This window comes from Helobdella robusta, assembly GCF_000326865.2.
Source record: "Helobdella robusta unplaced genomic scaffold HELROscaffold_18, whole genome shotgun sequence".
Classification (NCBI taxonomy): Eukaryota; Metazoa; Annelida; class Clitellata; order Rhynchobdellida; family Glossiphoniidae; genus Helobdella; species Helobdella robusta.
This window is the reverse complement of record NW_008703981.1, coordinates 82,770-100,583: the sequence shown is the minus strand read 5'-3', so window position 1 is coordinate 100,583 and position 17,814 is coordinate 82,770. Positions and strand designations below refer to the sequence as shown.

Sequence of the window (17,814 nt, the reverse complement as noted above, 5' to 3'; positions counted from 1 at the left end):
GATGACTAATATTTATTTTATATCCACTTATTGTGTTGCGTGTTGGTTTGTTGCTGTTGTCCTTCGTTTGCTTCATCGGCAGAAGGTTCATTGTTAACATTCAACATTCTTTTTAAACTTCCGTGATAATAAATTACAAATAAAATTTGTTTTTTAAAAGCGTTTGTTCATCGATTGGATGATTGTTACCGCCGTGAAAAATAATGGTTGTTCGGTTGGGTTCTTGGTTAGTTGGTTGACTCTTTGTATGGCCGTCTGATTGATCAGTTGGCTCGCTGATTGGATGGTTGATCTGACTGATTGATAAGTTGAAAACATTGGATGATTGATTGAATGCAAGCGGTACAGGCAAACGCGAAACCGCGGGTATGCATACGATCACGCCATTAATTTAACCGAAATTTTTTTTCTCGATGAATGAATGAACAGATGCTCCAACCGTTCGTGTAGCCAACCATGTTCTCGGTGGAATGAGTTCTTTCCAGTTTCTAAATCTTATAATCTTACCTTAAATTTTTAGATAGTACCGCATATTAATTTATCAACATTTAAAGGAAGCAAAAAAAGTAGAAAGATTCTTGTAACAATGCTACCTAATTAGTTGTGTGCATGAAATTACGAAATATTATAATTACAGCAAGAGATGATATGGAATTAGAAAACGTAACAGTGTCAATTGAGCGACTACAAATTTCTACTACCGCATATTTATGATACTATCTAGATCCTATACACTATATCTTATCTATATCCCATATAAATCCTAGATGCTATCATATATATATAAACAAGACATATCCTAGATACAAGATATATATATTAGATACAAGATATATATCAAAATTTAATGGGTGCCATCCGTCCATCGCTGCTACGTTACTGTTTACGTTTAATCAAAGCGTAAATGTCGAGTGGCAGATATATTCTCGTGCGAGAAGGAGCTGATCTGTCTTTTTAATTTAACTTTCAACCTTAAACAACCCGAAAAAGCAGACGCCCATTTGTTGACAATCAAAAATAAGCCAGCCAACAAAATTGTTCTATTGAAGATAGGCAGATAAATTGAAAATTCACATTAATGTTGTTCGCATTTATGAGGAAGACTACATCGTTGCTGGTAACCAAGAAGAAGACAATAAAAATCTGTGGTGGCCGCCTTCGACATCATGAGTATCGAGGGCAACAAGAAGCTCGTTTTTCCCATTCCGTTCAAGAAATTTGACGATGAAGATTCTCCTGACGTTTTCCTGCCACTCTCCAGACTCTGGACCAGGTCTGTGTGCAATTTTGATGTCATGAATATGTGCTGTGATGTAATCTCTGTAATGTAATGTAATGTAATGTGATGTGATAAGAAGATATAATTATATTTTAGTAATAATTATATTATAATTATAATATATAGTGATATGATGATAGGATGTAATTTTAATGTGCTGTGTGTGTGCTGATATCATGGGATGTGATGTGATTGTCTGTGATTTTTTAATTATTTAGTTTGAAGTTTTGTGGCTGTTTTGCTTGTCATGTTTTTAAATTTTAGGGATTTATTATTTAAAATACTTGACATTGTTTAAAAATATCATTTGCAGGTATAGTTTCTGTATGTATTTATGTATTTATGTTTGTTATATATTGTGAATGTATTAATGTGTTTGTCCTATTAAGTTTGTTTTAGGCTAATTTGATAGATAATTTATAATAGAATTAGAGTTAGACAAAAGGCTTACATTACAGCTTCTGCTTACATGTCAATTGTTATTATCATTATATTGCATTATCATCACATTCACAATTCATTATAATTCAGTAACATTTCCATTTGATTTTCTAATAAAAAAAAAACTTGCTACATTATGATATATATGCAGTTTTTTATAAAATAAAATAATTGTGAATCACAATTTAAATACTCATCTGTTGCAAATAAACTAGAATTGTCAACGTGGTTATAATTTCAAACTTTCAAGAAAAGAGAAGAAAATATGGATAATAATCTTTTTTATTGCCGGGGCCATGTTGTATGCATCGAGAACTGCAATGCCCGTATGTGCAGTGTCTGTTTCACAAGAATTTAACTGGACCAAGACTCAAACCGTTAAGTTCTTCATTCAAAATGCTTCAAATAGTTTACTGAAACGGTAATTTCAAACATTTCTTAATATGATAGAAAAAAAGTTTTTTTTGTAAACTTATTAGGGTATAATTTTAATTTTGAACAGGGCTTGGCTTTATCTGCATTTTTCTGGGGTTATGTGACCACCCAAGTTGTGGGCGGTCACCTGGCAGATAAGCATGGGGGCGAGTACACCATATCCATATCCCTGGCAGGCTGGTCATTCCTCACATTGATGACGCCTTACGTAATTCGTCTGGGACCGCCTACTGCTGCCCTCATGCACGCCGTCATCATGAGGATTTTTACTGGGTGCTTCCAAGGTAGTGGCTAGCAGTTGTAGTTGGGTCTATGTTGTTGTGTAGTTCGAGTTTTTTTTTTCTTCGATGATATTTTCTTGCTTGATTCGTTTTCATTCTGGGTATTTTTCTTGCTGGATTAACATTTTTTGAAAAGTTTTTGAATGTTTTTTGATTAATTTTTGGTGATTATAAACTTAAATTAGTTAAATTAATTAATAACTTAAATTAGTTGGATTAAATTATTAACTTTTACATAAATTTCTTTTAAATTTCTAATGTTGTTAACTGAACTAAAACTACTTGAGAATTAACAATAAGTTTGTATTGCTGTGTGTTCATTATTTTATTTTCACCGACCCAGGGTTTTACTACCCTTCCATGTCTAGCCTGTTTTCCCGAAAGGTGTCTGAATTCGACAGGGCCTTCAGTTACAGCTTTGCCACATCTGGGAGTCACATTGGGTTGGTTGGTTGGCTGGTTGGTTGGCTGGTTGGTTGGATAGTTGGTTGGATAGCTGGTTGGTTGGCTGGTTGATTGGTTGGTTGGTTGATTGGTTGGCTGGTTGATTGGTTGGTTGGTTGGTTGGTTGGTTGGTTGGTTGATTGGTTGGTTGGTTGGTTGGTTGATTGGTTGGTTGGTTGGTTGGTTGGCTGGCAAACATTTTAGACAATCAATTCAATTTTAAAGGCACTAACAAAAAAAATCGAAGATTTCTATTAAATTTAAATAAGTGAAATATATTTCTACAAAACTTTTTATATAATGTGTAGTTCAAAAAGTAGCGGTAGCGATTTTGTTGCTTCTTAATCATTTAACTAGCGCCACAATCGCCACCACTTGCAGTAGTGGTGGCGATTGTGGTCCTCCTTTTTTACGTAGCGCGTTAACGACCCTTAGTGGTAGTACTAGTAGTAGTAGCGGTAGTAGTAGTAGTAGTAGTAGTAGTAGTAGTAGTAGTCGAAGTAGTAGTGGTAGTAGTAGAAGTAGTAGTAGTAGCAGTTGCTGTAGAAGTAGTGGTAGTGTGCAATCAATTTAAAATTGAATTTTCACTTTCTCCTATCATTGTTTAATTGCATGTGAGTAATTTGATATTCGATATTTACCTATATTTATCTCTCTTTCTTTCTCTCTCTCTCTCTCTCTCTCTCTCTCTCTCTATATATATATATATATATATATATATATATATATATTCAGTGAATCTGTTCAAACTCTCAAAACTAGACACACCACTATCTTTTACTCAGTAAAAACTCGCCTTAAACTCATCTCTACAAGTTTAAAAACAACTGGCCCTAAAATTTGGAAATTATTTGTGCCTCATGCCATTCATAACATAACAAACAAGCAACTCTTCAAAAAAAGGTTGCAATCTCAGCTTTACTTACTTCACCCCGACACCACCATCTAACGATTTATATACATTAATATATAGCTGTTGTTTAAATATGAATAGAAGTGTGGGTGTGTTGTGCGTGCGTGTGTGTGGTGCGTGTTGTGGTGCGTGTGTGTTTTTGTCTGTCCGTTATTATTATGATTATTTGACTGGTTCAGAAGTATTATCTGAATATATTGCATTAGAGTTAACATTTTTATAAAATTTCGATATAGTATTTGAATGCATTTGAACGCCGAAATTTAGTTTTTTAATTTTCTAACCTTTGAACCTTTATGTTTATTAATGACTTAGTTAAGGGTGGCCTCTCCACAAGTTTATTTTAAACTTATTTGGTCCTCTATAATGAAAATAAAATAAAATAAATAAAATAAAATATATATATATATGATGTCATCATTATCACAGTACCTTATTCTCTGGGATCATTGGTTCATTGATGAATGATTACCTTGGCTGGCCACTCACATTCATTACCATTGGTCAGTTGGTGGGTTGGTTGGTTGATTGATTAGTTGATTAATTGTTTGTTTGAATAATTGGTTTGTTAGTTTTTTTGGTCAGTTTAATTTTTTGATCACTTGGTTTGAAATTTTGAATGATTTGTTTTTATTAGGTTGAATCAACGAGTTGTTATGCTGGTTGAGTTGGCTAAGTGATTGAACAGCTGAAGGATTGATTGATTGATTGGTTGTTAGATTGATCTTCTGTTTGATTGGCTGATTATGAGAGTGTTTGTTTTGGGTTTTTCGCAATGTTTGCTCTTTTTTATGTACTCTAGTTGGTGGTTATATCTATTTAGCTTGATTTTAATTTGAGTTAGCATACATTAGAATTTTTAAATTTTCTCTTTTTAAATTCAAGGTATATTGAGTTTCCTTCACTTCCTTGTTTACCATTATTTTGTGGTAAGCTTGCGGAGGGTGAAGTTGGCTCAGATATCATCGTCATCACTGTCATCATCGTCGTCGTCGTTGACATCATTATCATCATCGAGAACCACTGACGGCCAGTCTCTTAATTGGTGTCTTTTGTTTACAAAAGCCCCATTTTGGTTATTTATTTTTTCCGATACGTAATTGATGTTATTGGCGAATAAATATCATTACAAACAAAATAACAATCCCAGTCTGATATTAATTATTTGATTATTAATATAGGAGAGTGAGTAATTAAATTTTTATTGTTATTCATGAAGTTAACATTCCTATTTGACTTGTATTAATAACTTTAGCCATTTTTGTTTATCGCTATGGTCTGACACAGGCAGATGCCGGCGCGCACACACATACACACACAAACACACTCACACACACACACAGATGGGCGCACACACACACACGTATTTTTAAAATGATGACGATGACAACAAACAGGGCGATAGTGATAGGAAATTTTTGCTCTGGCTGGATGTTCTTCATACTTCTATCATGGCTGCCTACGTACTTCCAAGAGACATTCCCCGATGCCAAGGTCATTTCAGTCTTTAGTTTATTTTAGATTTAGTTTGTTTACGCCGATGATGACATTATTGTTGTTGTTGATGACGCCGATGACTTTATTGTTACCGATGTCATTTTTTAATTTTATACACCTTCATTGTTTCACTGGCTGGCATGCACAACAGGGATGGGTCTACAACACGATACCTTGGCTGTTCTGTCCTCCCTCTCAGTGGTTCGGTGGCTGGCTGGCTGACCACCTCATCTACAAGGGCTTCTCCACCACTTTTGTCAGGAAGTTCATACAGGTCTCGGAAATATACTTCTATTTTGAAAATAATTCTCATTAATTATTTTTTCAGAATTTGTTATCACAACGTTGAAGATTATATAAGTTTGAACAAATATGTCAATGTTAAAATAAATCAAATAATAAATTAAATAACATCTTAATTTTATTTCTTTCCAGTCGTTGGCATTTCTTGGGTCGGCATTGTTCTTAGTCCTCATGGGTCACTTCGACTCCTACTACTTTGCACTCTTCTGCCTGACTGGGGCCATCAACTTTTCATGTTTCCATCATTCGGGCATCTCTGTCAATGTTCAAGATATTGCTCCTACGTATGCTGGGGCCGTGTTTGGTTAGGACTGTGTGTTGATGTGCGTGCGTGTGCGTGCGTGTATATGCGTGTGTGCGTGCGTTCGTGTGTATGCGTGTGTTTGTGTCAAGAACTCACGAGTATTGCTGTTTATTATTTTTCTATTTCTTTCATTGATTTGCTTTGATTTCGAAATATTACTAAACCAACGAAGAGGTACTTTCAATGATGACGGTGATGATGATGATAATAATAATAATTTGGCGGCGTAGTAGTGTGTTGTTTAAGATGCTTGGCACTGCTGTTGCAGTGACCCTGTTCGAATGCGAAGAAGTCCTCGCCTGTAACATGCAGTCTATATGGTGGGTTGATAGCCGAAGTAACTTTACTTACTTTACTTTACTTCTCTCACCTATTTTATTTTTTAATTTTTATTTTTTTGTGTGTTATAAAAAGATATTGATTTTAATTAAATAAAGGAGAAATGATAACAAGTAACAATAAAACATAATAATAATAAATACGAATAACAATTACACAAAAACCAAGGATTTCAAAACATGGCGGGAGCAGTACCAGGGTTTTTGGGAGTATACGTCACGGGATATATCCTAGAAGTTTCCAAGAGTTGGACCGTCGTATTCAACCTTACCTCGGTCATTTTGTTGGTCGGCTGGTTTGTCTTCATAATGTTTGGTACGGGAAAAAAAGTTATTTAAATATTTCTATGTATATATTTTACAGTTTATTATTATTATATTTTACTAATCCGTTTCCCGTCGGTTTTTTATTTGTTGTTTTTTAATTATTTATGTTATTTTTTATTTTTTTCTTATTATCATTTCTGTGACTTGCCAACCAAAGCCAAATTAATAAATATATATTCCATTTATTCATTTAATAAATCGAGATTTTTTGTTCTCAATATTATTTGTTGATGATGATAATAACAGATCAACTTTTCTGTAATTGTAAATCTTTTTTCCACTATAAATGTCATTGTTGTTATTATTGTGCTACTGTTTTTATTATTTTTTTTCTTATTATTTGTGATCATTGTAATTTGTTGTACTAACAAAAAGTTGTCATTTCCTTCTGTTCAGCGCTTCAAAAATGCTATCAAAAAACTTAAATACGTAACTCTTCTGCCTGCACAGCACTTGAGGCATTGCTCAGCGCGCCTAATTTGGAGTGGTTGTACGCAATTCTCTGTATATACGGGTGTTTACTTGCGCGCACACACACACATACATATATATAATTCCGGTATATTTTGCATATCAATTGTTAAATATGTTATGTATAATTGTATATATATATATATATATATATGAATTTGTTTCTCAACATTCATTTAATCTCTTTGTTTTATATATAAATAATATATATATATATATATATATATATATATATATATATATATATATATATAAACTATATTTGATCTATTTCATGTCTAATTGGCTGACTGCCATGTTGTAATTTTTTCTTTAAAATGTTATTCTCTTTTTATTTGCTAGAATAAAATTCGTGAATGATGTGCCTAACTAACTGAATTGTGTTTATTTTTTACCACCCTTCTGTTATTGTGGTTGTTTGTTGCTGTTGTTGTTGTTGTTGTTGTAGCTCAACAAGGTGGAGTCTTTTCCATGTTTGAGCAGAGGGACTCTAGTGGAGCTCTTCCAAATGTTGCAGTTTTAGATCGAACGATTGAGGATGAGTGCAATGGAGGTAAGACCAAAGTGACCAATGTGTATGAGGTGGATGTTGGAGATGTTGTCAGGGCCTATAGCTGGCGAGTTTTTGGATTGTTTGGTGGCTGATTCGATGTCGTGAGCTGTGAAGGTCGGAGTGTTGGTTATTAGATGGAATTTCATTGTCCTAAATGTTTGACGATTTCTTTTATTGGTTTGTTGTTTTTTGTAATGAGGGAAAGATTTTGTTGAAGCTGTTGGCGATTCGATTGTACGAAGTGATTTGCTTGTTGTTGAAGATTATTGTGCAATTGAGGTTAGTGGGGAATTTGTTGTTCAGTTTACGAATGAGTTTACAGAACTTGGAGCTTTCATGTAGGTTCAGTTGTGCAACAAATAGGTGCTTTTTTTTCTTATGAATTGTTAGTGTTGTATTGATTTGTGTGGTGAGGGTCTGTACTGGAGGTGCCTAGGACTCATGTTTGTGTCGAAACCTTTGCAACCTTGTTGTTATTGTTGTTGTTGTTTATTGTCTGCTATAACTAGTTGCTGCTCATTTAATCAATGTGAAAGTCATAGAACTTAATTTTTTAGTTGTTACAATAATTGCAGTTTTTATAAATATAGATTTTAATGAATTTGTGACATTTTTTTTCAAATGTTTTCTCCTGGACACTTCTGTTTTAAAAACATTCTTTCATGACCGCGAATAAAATTTGTTATTAATATCCGAGTTTTGTTATTCTGGTATATTATAAACGATAGGCGATAAGATATTTTATTGTTATCTAGGAAAAACAAGAGATGAACACTTAAATGTATGTATCTATCTACAAACTCTACTACTCTCTGGTAATTTGAGGACCTAGTGCTTAAGCCCGCCTAGTCCTGTTTCGCAGTGCCCGAAGTCACTGAGTTCGAATACGACAAAAAGACCCCCGCCTATCACATGCTTCGTGTGTGTTGCGTCATTTAGCATGTATTCGTATACAATGTTTGTGGGGTATTGTTCATTCCCCTGAACCAGAAAGAGTGTAATGGACCATAAACCTTTTTCGCAACTTGAATCCTCTTCAACTAAATTCTTGCTTGTTATTATAAATGGTACCATTAACCACATACTTAAAATTTATTCTATATATGTGCTTAGAATCATATATTATAATTTAAATGTGTGGGGCATCCTGTGTATAAAAATTCATTTTAAAATTGAGCAATTGCACACATGTGAAAATTTGGCACATCTCTATTTTTACTCCATTCACGTTTCGCATTACCCTTTTTCTCAAAATCGTCTACGACTACTTGGCTGATTTCCGCCAGAGGGGTTTTTTCGAGGTTCGAGGCTGTTTTCATTTTTCATTCATTTTATATTTGCTGCTGTAAATAAAATTTCATTATAAAAATTAGTATCAGTGTGTCGGTCATGTATTCGCTGAAGAGTATCGTAGATTGGAATGGCCCCAAATTGGACCTGCCCACATGCATGTACCACATGAAGCCTCTCTATTCAAATTCTTTCTCATCTGCTGATTCTGCAAAGGCTGTGCATTCTGCTGGGTTCTCCGTTCATACGGTCCGTGATGATCTAATGACTTCACTTCGTAAAAACTAAAAGTTCACTTAAAATTTAAGTCTTAATTAACTCTTAAAGTCTTAAGACTTAAATTTTTAAACTTTTTATATTTATACTTTATAGAATGTATAATGAATGAATGAATGAATGAATAAATTAATAATTAACCGATTGATTGATTAATTAACTAATTTCAAACATTGAAATATATAGTGATGGAACTATTAAAAGCTAAGATATGATTGAAAATGAATTGATCATAGCTTGGTTTAGACTAAAGCTTTAGGAAAGAATTAAAGAAATGTTTTTTTTAAATGTACATAGCTTATTTAATCTATGTGGCATTACCCCATTTGTTTTGAAAATGATTTTTAATGTTTACATGATATACCATAAAAGGTCACTAATAATTAAAACTTTGTTATATATTTTTTATTGCTGTTTTATTGATATCAAACTGGTTTCTTATTTGAAATTAAATTTTCCTCTTTTATGTATATTTCTATTTATGCTTATTTCTTAGGCTCCAAGCAGTCCAGAATCAGTATTAGAAATGATATCTCGCAGACAAGATCAGTTAATAGTTAGATTGAACAACTTGAGACATGAAGTGGGGAAACTTCTTGGCCAGTCAAACACTGCCAAGCCCATTCAGAAGGCTGAAAGCAAAAGGCTACAGCTGATATCAGACCAAACTCCTGCTCTAAAAGTATTTGTTATTATTAATTTAATAAAAAAAAAAATTTTTTAGACTAAATATTGATTTGTTCAATTTTCAAGAGAGTCTTGTTACAAAGCAGGATAACAGACATAGTTATAAATGCCCACCCATCTCAACTGCCAACATCTCTCTTCATCATAAGGTCATTTCTTCTTCACCATCACCCGATTTTGGTATCCTCTTTTGTTCATAGTTCAGCAAAAGATATAACATCTCCTCGAGTCAAGAATTATTTTGGTTCAACTGGTTCCCTGTGTCCAGATAGAAATTTTTATAAATATGGACTTACATTTATCTGGAAAAAAGGTATTTTATTACGTTTATTTTTATAATTTAATTTATTATAGTTTAATTTAAAATTTGTGATAAAAATGATATTCCAATCCTCAAAATCTAGATAAGAACACTCCGTCCATGATGATATCACCAGGCCAGCAGGTTGCTGTAGTTGGTGAGTACAACATAGCAAGGTTCCTGTACAGTTTGATGCCAGGCACTTGCTATGAATCTCTAGGCAATGCTGTCACTGCTGTTGCTGATGAACTCATGGATAATGCTGCTTCATTTCGCAAGACTGGTTTGTATACATTTGTACATTTTTCGTAGAAAATGATCAGTGGTTTATGTTTTTAATTTTATGTAGAAATTTTTAATGATTGAGTGTTTTCCTTCTTTTTTAAATTTAAATAATTCTAAAATGTTCAAACCAAATATCCTCGAAACTTTCATATTTGAAGTTGAGATTTGAAATAAACACAGGTACTCCTGACCTCAATGATATCATTGGAGCATTAGATAAACAGTTGTCTTCAAAGCAGAAGTATCTTCTGGCAGACACCATATCACTGGCTGATATCATTTTGTGGTCTTTGCTATTTTCAAACAAAGGAGGCAAAGAAAAGCTGACGGATAATGTTAAAAAGTGGTTTGATCACTGCTCTGAATTGCCTGAATTTAAAAATGTCATCTAAATTTTGCTTGTTTAGTTTCCCGTGTCAAATTTTTGTTAGTGAAAGTCGCTTCTGGTCGTCAACCCGATGTGATGTCAGTTAAATCGATAAATTATTCAAAACACATTGTTCTTGGTTTTTGTTTCAATTTACTTTTAATAAATAAACATTGGATTTGCTTGATGAAAATAATGAATAAAATGGTTGATCTGGTTGTTTGTTTGTCGAATTCGGTTGAGATGAACAGATGATCAATGATTTTTTATGATAAAAAATAAATTGGTTGCTGTAAAAAACGCCCCTTCAACAGTATCGCCTGTTTATTTTGCAATTTCAATTTTCTTCTCTGTAATTTTGTTTTTGCAGCTTTGAAGCTGTTATTTATATACCTTTTTTAAATTGAAAATATTTTTTATGGTTATTCTATTCGCTTCGGACCGAAGCCCTCGGTGGTTGTTAAATTATTAAACCATTATTTATTCATCTTATTCTTATCATATCAGTAATGTAACATAAATCGATATGAGTAGTAATAGTAGTGGTTTTAGTAGTAGCAATGGCATTAGTAGTAGTAGTAGTAGTAGAAGAAGCAGTAGTAGTAGTGGATCGTTGCGGTTATCGTTATGTGCTATCCTTTTTTTATCTTTTTTATTTAATTTTTCTGGGACTGCTGCTGTTGGTACGTTGACATCATTTAATTCCATTATTAATTAAATTAAGATTTTTTTATTAGATAAAAATGTCCATTAGAAAGATACAATTAGTATTTATTTTGTCATTATTAATTAGTTTTAATTCAATTAAAAAACGTAGATTTAGTTTTTTTTTATTTATTACTTTAAAATTTTTTAGAAATTAATTATAAAATTGAATCTATTAACAGCTGATGAAAATGGCTTATGCCAAAATGATCACCCTTGCGATACTAACAACCAAAATACAGCAGACAATAATAATGTTACCTATAAGAAGTTAGATGAGGCCCAAGTTACATTCATTTCACATCTAAAGTTCAATTCCTGTCTTGGATTTGTATCACATGATTGTTGGCTGGTAAGCTGTAATCCATCAATCAATCCATATCTATAAAATAAATCTAAATCAATCAATCTATAAAGTATAAATCAATCAATTTGTTTAATAAAACAAAAATTAGTGTTGTGGTCTCATTTATTTTTATTGATTAATATTGTTATTTAATAATGTTATTATTTAATTTGTTATATGAATAATTATTATAACTTTGCTAATTATTTTAAATAAGAAAAACTGTGTATTGCTCATTTAACAACATTGCATACATACACAGCCGGTAATACTCTTAGATCAATGATTTAAAATCATTTTTAATTTAAATTTAAAAAATAAAAAAAATATTGTATTTAAAATCCACGAAAGTGTCCCTATAAGAACAAAACATTGCCTTCAGCCTCTAATGTTACTCTTCTCTTTGACACCAAATTCACCCAAACGTTCGTTATATTCAATGGCTCCTCTAACTTTAGCATATTCATAAGGTCAAACTTTTTGTTAAAAGTTTTAATATTTTCTTCTCACCCATCATACTCAAATTAAATTTTTTGTCAACTTTTTATTTCATTCATTATTGTCATTTCATATTACATTATTGACATTTCAAAATTAGCAACAAAAAAATTCAATCACCAATTTAATTAATTTTTGTATTTTAATTTTAACATGACCAAAAAATACCTTTCTTTCAATAGTAACCAACTACAACCAATCAATTTAAAATCTTTCAGTGCCGAAGATTTTAATTTGGAGAACCAGGCCGAGTATTTCTACGAGATATTCGAGAATGCAACGTCTGCAATGAGCAAAGTAAAAGATGGCATCTACTATGATGACATTTGTGAGTAGATATTGTTATAATAATTATTATGATTAAATTATTATTATTGGGTGATGTTATTATCACCAAATACAGTGGCTTACAGCTGCTTTGGTATCATCTTGTTCCTCTACATATCTTGGCAGCTTCTTCTATTATTGTACAGGCTGGTTAATTTGTCTAATTTGGTTCAGTAAATTGTTAATCTCTTGATTGATTTGCACGTTTATTGTTGTACGTGCTTTTTGTTTTTTAAAGTGTTTTTTATTTAGTTGTGATAAATAGGTAAAGTTCTAGAGTAGAAGTTGAAAATATTTTCTGGGAGTCGAAACTCGGAGTTGGAAATTTTACCTGGAGATGGAAAAATTTGTTATCTGATTTTGATTTATTGTTCATTATTACAGAAAATGTGGTTCATTTCTTAAAAGTTCTAACCAGTTGTCGCTGCTGGATGAGGTTTGCGAACTGTTGTCATCTTTGTATGATGGCAAACAGTGTGATGCGACGATGGCAATAATGATAATGATAACAACAACAATAATATTAATGTCATTCATCCACTACTCACTCAGAACGAAGGAGTGAACGGTGAAGAAGGAAGAAATGATGGAGAAAGAGTGAATGAAGTTAGAGATGATGGATTGCTGTTGTTGTACGTGCGAGAAAAACCACGAGTCAAATCCATTGACGCATTCAGAGGGTTGGTACGGGATAATAATAAAAAAATAATGTTTATTATATATATATATATATATATATATATATATATATATATATCATTAAACTTTATATAAATATACCTTATAACGCTCATTATTAGCGTTATAATATAAACGATATAAGATATATTATAAACGATATTAAAATACAGATAAAAACAACTGATAATTACGTAAATGATAATGATAACAATATGCATAACAGTCAGACGCACCGAACATTCAGTCGAAAGTTGATAATGGCTATGTTTCCGTTTTAGTCATCATTCTTTTTGCTCGCAGAACGTCAATTGTTGATTATTATTATTAAAGGGAAATTTATTTTGGCCATCGTCGACGTTAAAACATCTGAATCTGAAGATCTGAGATTGAATGTTATTTCGTTAAAGAATTTTTGGATAGTCTTGAATCGCCTAAAAATTTTTTTCAAATAGCTTGTTTTTCATTCTAAAAAATGAAATATTTTCGAGCGATCTTTCGTTTCAGCTGAATGGTGATCGACTGTTCGGCTATTCGGCCAAATTCACTATATGGGGCCTCTCCCATAGTGATGTTATTACATGATATGAATAATAATTAATTCTCCTAGGTTATCTTTAATATTGATGATCTTTGTAAATTGCGGGGGCGGAGGTTATTGGTACTTCCAGCATTCCACCTGGAATGGCCTGACTCTGGCCGATGTCGTGTTTCCATGGTAACGATGATGGTGATGGCGGTGATGATGACGATGAGGATGGCGGTGATGATGATGATGATGACTATTATATCGACGATAATCTTATAATGATGATGTTGATGATGATTATGGTGGCGGTGATGATAATGATGACGATAATGATGAGGATGATGATGATGATAATTGTTATATCGGCGATAATTATATAATGATGGTGATGATGATGATGGTTATAAGGACGATGATGGCGATAATGATGACGACGACGACGATGATGAAGTTGTTAATTTTTTTTTAAATTTTATATTCTCATTCAAGCTGCTTCACATATACAAGCACACGCACACGCGCTTAGGTTCGTCTTCATCATGGGTATGACCAGTGTAGTATCGACCGGTGCCATGTTACGGAAGGGCAAAACTAAGTGGTTGATAATTAGGTCATCCGCAATTAGGTCACTCACCTTGTTTGCTATTGGTCTGGTTCTGTCCAATCAGAATTGCTCATGTATGTGACGTTGTTTTGATTTTGATTCGTTTCTCTATTACTTCAACAGCAATAATAATAATAATCACAACAAAAGTATAAAAATATTATAAATAATAATATAAATATAATAATATAAATATTATAACACAAATAACAGCAACAACAACAATAATAATAACAGACTTAAGTAACTTGAGAATATTTGGAGTGCTGCAGCGGTTGTCGATTGTCTACTTCTTTGTGGCTGTCGTTGAAGTCGTCTCGCAACATCGAGAACGTGTCGACGTTTTTGTGGTCGGTTGGTTGGCTGCTCTATAATAATAATAATACTGACAATAATCATTATATTAATGATAATATTAATAATAATAACTTTTCAAAACAGGGAAGATTTAGGATGATGTTTAGAGACGTAGAGGATTATTGGAGGGGCTGGATTGTCGTGATCACGTGCATCGCCCTTCACACATGCTTGACCTTCACCCTGCCTGTTCCCGGTTGCCCAAGGTCAATTGATTGGTCACGTGGCTGATTACGTATTTGGCTGGCCGTATCGTTGATCATGCGATTGGTGATGGTGATGATGCTGTAGTGGTGATAATGATAATGATGGTAGTGGTTAGAATGAACGATAGTTTGATTATGGTTCATTCATTTGCAACTATATTTTGGTTCTAAAATTGGCATTGCTACAATGTTTGCTACTAAGATACCGCCAGAAGAAATGTCGCCATTATCGCTACTTCACTGTCAACTACATGGCCAACCAATCAGCCGAACAATCGACTAACCATTTAACCAACCAACCAACCATCCAATCAACCAATAAATTAATTAACCAACCAATACAATCAATAAATCAATTGACATATTAACTAATCAATTAATTAATTAACTAATTCTATTAATCAACCATCCAACCTACCAATCAACGAACCAACCAACCGTCTAACCAACCAACCAACCAATCAGGGGCTACCTGGGACCAGGGGGTTCACACGATGGTGGCCGGCATGAGATGTGCGTGGGTGGAAGTGCCGGATACATCGATCGCATCATAGTTGGGAGCAGCCATATGTACCAGCGGTCAGCCATCAAGGTAGGCAGTGATGATGATGATGCTCATGGTGATGGTGATGATTATGGTGATGGCGATAATGAGGATTATGGTGATAATGATGATAGTGGTGATAATAAAAGAATGTTAAAGAATAAATAAATGAATGAATGAACGAACGAACAAACTAAATAAATAAACAAATCAATAAAAAAAATAAAATAAATGTTATTTTTTTCACCAGAGAACCTACAAATCAAAACAACCATTTGACCCGGAGGGGATTTTAGGCACCCTCAGCGCTCTGGTGCTCTGTTGTCTCGGGGCACAGGTTATGATGATGATGATGAATCTAGAGGTGATGATGATGATGCTGGATGTAATGATGTTGAATATGAAGATGACAACAACGCTTTTATTATCACTCATTTTTATTCATTCATGCATTTATCTATTTATTTTCATTCATTCATTCATTCGTTCGTTTATTTATTTATTTGGTTGTTTGTTTTTTGCCAGATGGGCCGAGTGTCGACATTCTACGGTGGATACAGGAGCAAGCTGGTGAGATGGATGACGTGGGCTGTCCTGCTGGTTAGTCAATTAGTTAGTTAGTGGAAGGAAGGAGTGAAAAGTAAACGAATAAATTCGTCACTTTATTATTTCACCAGTTCATGCACACGTCAAACTTTAATAATTTCATTCATTCTTCATTAATTTCATGAAATTTGCCTATTAAATATAGTATATATTGTTTTATATAATTTGTTCTTTTATTAATCAATGTATTCGTTAATCCATCCATCCGTTAATTAATTAATTATTACATCAATTAATTAATTTATTTATTCATTGGACCTCATCATTGGAGGGCCTTTATCTACCCATCCATCCATCCATCCATCTATCCATTAATTCAATCATTCATTGATCCATCCATCCATCCACTAATTAATAATGCATTTAATCAATCAATTAATTAATTAATCAATTAATTAATTCATCCATTCATTGGACCACATCACGACAGGGCACCTTAGGTCTCTCCTTATGCTCCTTCCGGCAAAATACAGGGCCCATCCCACTAAACAAAAACCTGTGGTCACTTTCGTTCACACTGACCACTGCCTCCTCTGCCATCTTCGTTTTCATTGGCCTGTACATTTTGATTGACAGGCTGGCCCTTGTCAGCGGGGCCCCGTTTATTTATTTAGGTTTACTTTTCGTTTTTGCATTGTCGCACTATTTCATTCATGTTACATTTTAAGGACGTCGCTGGTTTATTTAGGGCTTATTTATTTGTTTCCTTTAATTTTTTTTTGTATTTGTAATAATTGTAACGGTTTAATAATAATAATAATAATAATATTGTTATTATTATTATGGCGATGATGGCGAATGTAATGGTGTGGAATATGAATGAATATATATAAAATAATAATATTATATATATAAAATATTATATATATAAATTATATATATAAAATAATAATAATATTATTATTATTATTATTTTTTTTTTACTATTATTTTTTTATTATTATGGTTATTGACATTAACACGCACTACAGGTATGAATTCGTTGTTAGTGTACGCGGGTAGCAGTCTATTGAATGGTAGCTTCCCATTCAAATTCTACCTGGCCGCCAACGCCACTCACAGCCACCTTCAACCGCTGCTGCTACATCTTTGGAATGTTCTGCTATGGTCGCTAATCGCTTATGTTTTGTTTTTTAAAAAAATATTTGTTGCCCTGTAAAATCTTTTTTTTTAAATTTTATTTTGTAATAGTTGGAAAGATTGTCTGCTGTTGAGTGTTTTTTGATATTTTTTTGTTTTGAACTGTTTTTAGCTTAATTTGTTTCATTAACCAATTCGTTTCATTGATAACGTAAATTACCTAGTTAATGTACGTGAATGAATGAATGAATGAATGAATGAATGAATGAATGAATGAATGAATGAATGAATGAATGAATGGAATAAATGAATGAATATAAATATAACTTGTTTACCTTGAATTGATTCTAAATCAAAATTAAAATGAACTATGAATGAATGAATTAAATAATAAAATCATTTGAATTCAAATACAATTCAAATACAACTAAAGAGGGAACCTACCTTAAATAAATACACAACACCGCGGCCACGTTTATGTTGCTAATTATGATGAAGATGATGACAGGAGTTGAGTTAATACTACAATATTATTGATATCG

The 17,814-nt window shown here is 32.8% G+C and overlaps 2 protein-coding genes across 2 annotated transcripts; both read left to right on the top strand.

Annotated features, from left to right (window-relative positions):
• Nucleotides 1-1,965: 1,965 nt before the first annotated feature.
• HELRODRAFT_76708 (hypothetical protein) lies at nucleotides 1,966-6,574 on the top strand (the record flags this gene model as incomplete). The annotated part of the gene is made up of 9 exons (XM_009016224.1): nucleotides 1,966-2,097; nucleotides 2,223-2,442; nucleotides 2,780-2,879; nucleotides 4,223-4,296; nucleotides 4,679-4,781; nucleotides 5,137-5,287; nucleotides 5,442-5,564; nucleotides 5,726-5,897; nucleotides 6,405-6,574. Coding segments are annotated over 9 exons (1,245 nt in total), but the record flags the coding sequence as incomplete, so codon positions are not given.
• Nucleotides 6,575-10,977: 4,403 nt separating this feature from the next.
• HELRODRAFT_191057 (hypothetical protein) lies at nucleotides 10,978-17,613 on the top strand. The gene is made up of 14 exons (XM_009016223.1): nucleotides 10,978-11,475; nucleotides 11,680-11,849; nucleotides 12,195-12,313; nucleotides 12,560-12,638; nucleotides 13,221-13,348; nucleotides 13,957-14,064; nucleotides 14,402-14,553; nucleotides 14,717-14,829; nucleotides 14,921-15,042; nucleotides 15,508-15,634; nucleotides 15,837-15,923; nucleotides 16,112-16,186; nucleotides 16,623-16,806; nucleotides 17,164-17,613. Exons 1-14 carry the CDS (start codon nucleotides 11,319-11,321, stop codon nucleotides 17,349-17,351), a joined length of 1,809 nt encoding a protein of 602 aa, XP_009014471.1. The 5' UTR covers nucleotides 10,978-11,318; the 3' UTR covers nucleotides 17,352-17,613.
• Nucleotides 17,614-17,814: the final 201 nt, after the last annotated feature.